Below are 5,432 nucleotides of genomic sequence, written 5' to 3'. Positions count from 1 at the left end.
CTATTTCGGTGCTAAGGAGACTGCAGTGCTGAACTTTTCAACTTATTTCCTTTTTTTTAACCTTTAGATCATAGAATCCCTAGAGTGTGGAAACAGGCCCTTTGGCCCAACAAGTCCACACCGATCCTCAGAGTATCCAACGCAGACCCATCCCCCTGTAGCCCACCTAATCTATACATTCCTGAGCACTATGGGTAATTTAGCATGGCCAATCCACCCTAACCTGCACATCTTTGGACTGTGTCTATTTCTATAACTAAGATTTTGTACCTAGGTACTTTGTACTTTGTACCTAGGTACACTTTTCACTGTACTCTTGTACCCCATACTTGAGCCCACATGATAATAAAACTTAAATCTAAATCTCTACTTTGCAAAATGGGCAAAGATCAACCTGGTACAGCAATTGAGGATGACAAAATTGTAATGTAATTGAAAATTCACATTTAGACACAGAGTTAGTAGCTTTAACCCAACTGCCACTGCAACCCTTTTGGAATGGCGTCGATGGGCTCAGAATTTATTGTTTTACATCAACCAAGTTAGACCATCACATCCTGAGGTGGGTCTTGAAGTTGCACCTTCTTTCCTGAAGGTAGGTTTACTGATATACAAGTGCACTGTGTCTGACACCAAACAGCAGTTGGATGGGAGTCCAGATAGTTATGATCAGCCCTCATTGAGCTCCTATAAGCTTTTACCAATATTCCAATGCACCTCTCATCATAAACTCACCAGGAAAAGTATCTGACAAAGAACAGTTCATGTTAACCAGTAATGTTAGCTCTGTTTCTCTCCCCCTATCAGATTGCTGGAATTGCTGTATCATTTCTGACTAGAGTGAGGACAAAAAAAAATTATGAGGTTGCAAGGCATAGCGCTTGGGAGCAGAAGTAGGTCATCTGGTCCTTCAAGCATGCTTCACCATTCTCTGAGATCATGACCTGCTGAGACAGTCCAATATTTTCTACAACATTTCCACCTCCTTTCAGTTCAAAAATCACAAAATAGAACAGGATATAAACTGAGTTTTTCTTGTTCTGCACGAGGCAGTAGGCCTTATTGGATACAAAAAGATCAGGCCCAAGTTTCTGTCTTTCTTACCCTCTTTCTGATCAACCTTCACATTCTCAGGTGACCTAAGTTTCTTAGAAAATTGTTAAACACGGTCTCATCAATGAGTAGAAAAATATCCCAGCCTAGTTTTGGAGCAGTAAGATTTGTAACTGGACTCTGTGGCACAGCCTGTTTTCGATTGCTCTGAGTCTCTGACCCATTCCATTTTTGAAATCGCCTCCCTACTCTTCACACAGCCCAGAATGAGGCCATTCTGCCCCTTGTGTCTGCACAAGCCCACCAAATGAATCTTTTGATTAATGCCAATCCTCTGCTTTTTCCCTGTGACCCTGCACATTCATCCTTTTCAGATTGCAATCCAATTCCTCTTGGAATGTCTCAATAGAATTTGCTTCCAACTCTCGAGCAACGCATCCCTTTCCTGAAATTACCCACTATCTGAGAAAGGTTTCTCCCATATTGTTCTCATTTGTTTTGTCAACTACCTCCAGTGAAGTTTTCTTGATGCTCTGGAAGGTATGGTTTTGTCAACGTGACTCAAGTAGATTGCTCCCGTACACCCATTGGGTATGCCCCAGGTAAACACAAAATTTCCTGCTTCTCAAGAACTCAAGGTTCAAAGTTCACTCCAATCACTGCAGCGATGCAGGGCTTATTTTATGAAGATAGGTTGAACCTATAAGCATGGGAGTTTGGAAGAATGAGAGTGGTCTTATTGAAATGTATGAGATCTGGAAAGGACTGGATGGGGTGGATAGAACCCCTACAGTGTGGAAGCAGGCCAGTCAGCCCACATCCACACCAGCGCTCCAAAGACCATCCTACCCAAACCCACATTCTCTCCCCTCTACCCTATAACCCTGCATTCCCCATGGCTAACCCACCCTAACCTGCATACTACGGGATAATTTAACATGGCTAACCCACCTAGCCTGCACATCCCTGGACACTATGGGATAATTTAGCATGGCTAATCCATCTAACGTGCACAACTCTGGACTGTGGGACAAACCCAGAGCAAGCCCACACAGACATGGGAAGAATGTATAAACTCAACACAGAGACCTGATGGTGGAATTGAACCCAGGTCCCTGGTACTGTGAGATAGCAGTGCTAACCACTGAGCCTCCATGCCATCCACAAAGAAGGATGTTTCCCCTTGTAGGGGAGCCTAAAACTGAGGGGTGCAGTTTAAGGGTAAGGGGTCTCCTTTCTAAGATAGAGATGCAAAGAGTGTGGAATTCTCTTCCACAGAAGATGACAGAAGCCAGATTATTCAAGGCTGAGTGGAATAGTTTCTGATAGTTGAGGGAGTTAAAGACTCTGGGGGGGCTAACAGGAAAGTAGAGCTGAGACCACAACCAGAGAGTGCAGCTATGATCTTCTGGAAGTAGCTTCACCCCTCGTGTCAAATACTTCGCCTGTCGAGTTTGTGAGGAGAGGCTTGTTAGAATATTGATAAAATCTTCTAGGAGCTCAAGAGGGCTGATCACAACGATCTAGACTCCCATCCAACTGCCGGTTGATATCACACATGGTGTACTTGTACCTAAGTGAATCTACATTTGGGGCAGAGGGCCCAGGTTCAAGACCCACCTTGGGATGTGTTGGCCATGGAGGTGGGGTAATAACATCACCACATTGGCTGATTTAAGAAACAAATTCTGAAGCAGGCTTGAAGGGTCAAATTTTTTTCCTTTATTCATTCACAGGATGAGGGTGTTGCTGGCTAGTCAGCATTTATTGCCCATCCCTAATTGCCCAGAGGGCTGTTAAGCGTCAACCACATTGCTGTGGGTCTGGAGTCACATGTAGGCCAGACCGGGTAAGGATGGCAGTTTCCTTCCCTAAAGGACATTAGTGAACCAGATGGGCTTTTCCTGACAATTGACACACAGTCATCATTAGACTATTAATTCCAGATATTTATTGAATTCACATTCCACCATCTGCCATGGGGGAATATGAACCCAGGTCCCCGGACATTATCTGGGTCTCTGGATTAACAGTCCAGCAATAATACCACTAGGCCTTTGCCCCGCCAATGGCCTACATCCACTCCCAAGCCCTACATCTTACATTCTTACAATTTTTTTTTATCCTCACTTCAATTAGGAATGACATATCAAATCCAGTATCATTACAGATATCCCAAGGTGAAGGAGCTGTGCTTCCTACTGAAGTGAGTTAAAGCTCATCATAAACTCTATCCCCCACCTCTGGAAGCCCAGTCCTTGATCATTAACAATGTTTCCGTGTGTTCAATGAATCAAGACTCCCTGAACAAGGCAGTGGACTCATTCACCTTTTATCTATTATAACTAGCGTGTTAATCATTAAGACTCCCAAATACAGGCATCCTGAAGCATTAAAACTTTTCTTGTTGAATTGGCCTTCCAGTGGAAATGAAGATATTTTTATTTGCCTCTGGCATCTAAAGTGCCTAGAAAGGTTTGGAAAAAAAATCAACATTACTGATCATGCTTTCCCCAGCAGCTTAAAGTGCAACTTGCTTTGCTTTTTAAGACATCCACACCAGCCATTTTTATCGCAGAAAGGGTCTTGATCGGTCGTTGGTGACAGTAGGCCGCAGCTTGATAGTGGAAAATGGATTAGTTCCCCTGTGAATAAAGACAAGAATAATTAGCAACCACTCCCGTTCTCACCTCCGTCTTCCAAATTTCAGAAGAACACAAGAAGTAGGTGCAAGTGTAGGCCCTGAAACTTGTTTTGTCATCCAATGAGATTGTGGCTAATCTGATATGGCTTGCACCCCTCTTTCTTGCCTGGACCGTCTGATAGCCCTTGACTCCTGTAGATCAAAGATCTGTCTAACTCCGTTTAAATAAGATACGTGTCCCAGACTCCACTGCTCCCTGGGGAATAGCACTCCAAACACTAAGGACCCCATGAGAGAAGAATTTCTTCCTCAAATCTTAAATGAGGCTTAAATGAGAGACCCCTTTATCTTTCTACAACATGTCTTCTAGATTTAGGTTTCTTTACAAAAGAGTTGTTTTCTTTGACATTTCATGCATCTATTTTCCTTTCATGGGATGTGGGTGTCATTTGTTGCCCATCCCTAATTGCCTCCTGAACTGAGTGACCCGCTTGGCTTTTTGAGAGGGCAGTTAAGAGTCGACCACATTGCTGTGGGTCTGGAGTCACACGATGATGATATTATTTTCTCCAAAGGATACGACTGAACCCACATGGGTTTTTACAACAATCGATTATTGCCTTACACGCGCCATGACTGAAACTAGCTTTTGGTCTGAGATTTATTCATTGAATACAAAAGTTCACGAGCTGCCATGGTGGGATTTGAACCCATGCTCTGAGAACATTAGCCCAGGATGTCGGGATTACTCAGCCAGTGACTCGACCAATACACCACCATCTTCTTCATCGCTCGACACGAGTTGTCAAACTTATTTGGAGGTAGGGTTTGGAGATGTTACCAAGCGCTCCTACTGCTAATCAGCCTGTCCCCACACTCACCATTGCTCACCCAATATGTTCTTCCTTGTGACACAACACCCACCCAACACCCAATCAGAAAGTGAGTAGACTCCTTGCTAAGGAGGTCCATCAGAACATAAAACCATAGGAAATAGGAACAGGAGTAGGCCATTCAGCCCCTCGAGCCTGCACCACCATTCGATAGGATATTGGCTGATCCGACACTTTCCTGCCCTTTCCCCAAAACCCCTTCGATTCCCCTCCTAGCTCTCTCAGCCTTAAATATAAGACCATAAGCAACAGAAATAGGGTTGGTTAGCTCAGGAGGCTGGACAGCTCATTTGCAATGCCAACAGTGTGGGTTCACTTCACACACCAGCTGGGGTTACCATGAAGGACTCTTCTTCTCACATGCTTCCCCCTCACCTGAGGCATGGTGACCCTCAGATTAAACCCCCATCAGTCATCTCTCTGTAATGTGAGGGCAGCTCTAAGGTCTGTTAAGATAAGAGCAACTTTATCAATTTTTGGATTCCTCGTTAACTAATTTGCTAAAATCTGACTGACCATCGAACAGCCTTCTCCTACATTTCTACAATTACAAGGAAAGTGATCGATAATTTTATTTTGAGGAGTTTTAATTCCTGAGCATTTCCGAGTGATCGACCACAGAATATTGCATGTGTACTGAAGTTTAACCTTTTCCTGGAGGAGATGGACAGAGAAGAAAGACAAGGGGCTGAATATGAGAAGCAGATAAAGACCAACATAAAAACCAAAAGAACTGCGGATGCTGTAAATCAGGAACAAAAACAAAGTTGCTGGAAAAGCTCAGCAGGTCTGGCAGCATCTGTGGAGGAGAAAACAGAGTTAATGTTTCGGGTCCAGTGACC

General features: G+C 43.9%; 1 protein-coding gene across 1 annotated transcript in view; it reads right to left on the bottom strand.

Moving 5' to 3' along the window:
* Window positions 1-3,622: 3,622 nt before the first annotated feature.
* Window positions 3,623-5,432, bottom strand: part of baiap2l2b (BAR/IMD domain containing adaptor protein 2 like 2b) — a 73,648-nt gene continuing 71,838 nt past the window's right edge. The window contains exon 12 of the mRNA XM_048617353.1: window positions 3,623-3,698. Coding sequence (XP_048473310.1) covers window positions 3,623-3,698 — 76 coding nt within the window. The remainder of the gene's footprint in view (window positions 3,699-5,432) is intronic.

Source organism: Rhincodon typus, chromosome 37 (assembly GCF_021869965.1).
Source record: "Rhincodon typus isolate 14 chromosome 37, sRhiTyp1.1, whole genome shotgun sequence".
NCBI lineage: Eukaryota > Metazoa > Chordata > Chondrichthyes > Orectolobiformes > Rhincodontidae > Rhincodon > Rhincodon typus.
This window is presented reverse-complemented; position numbering and strand designations above follow the sequence as displayed.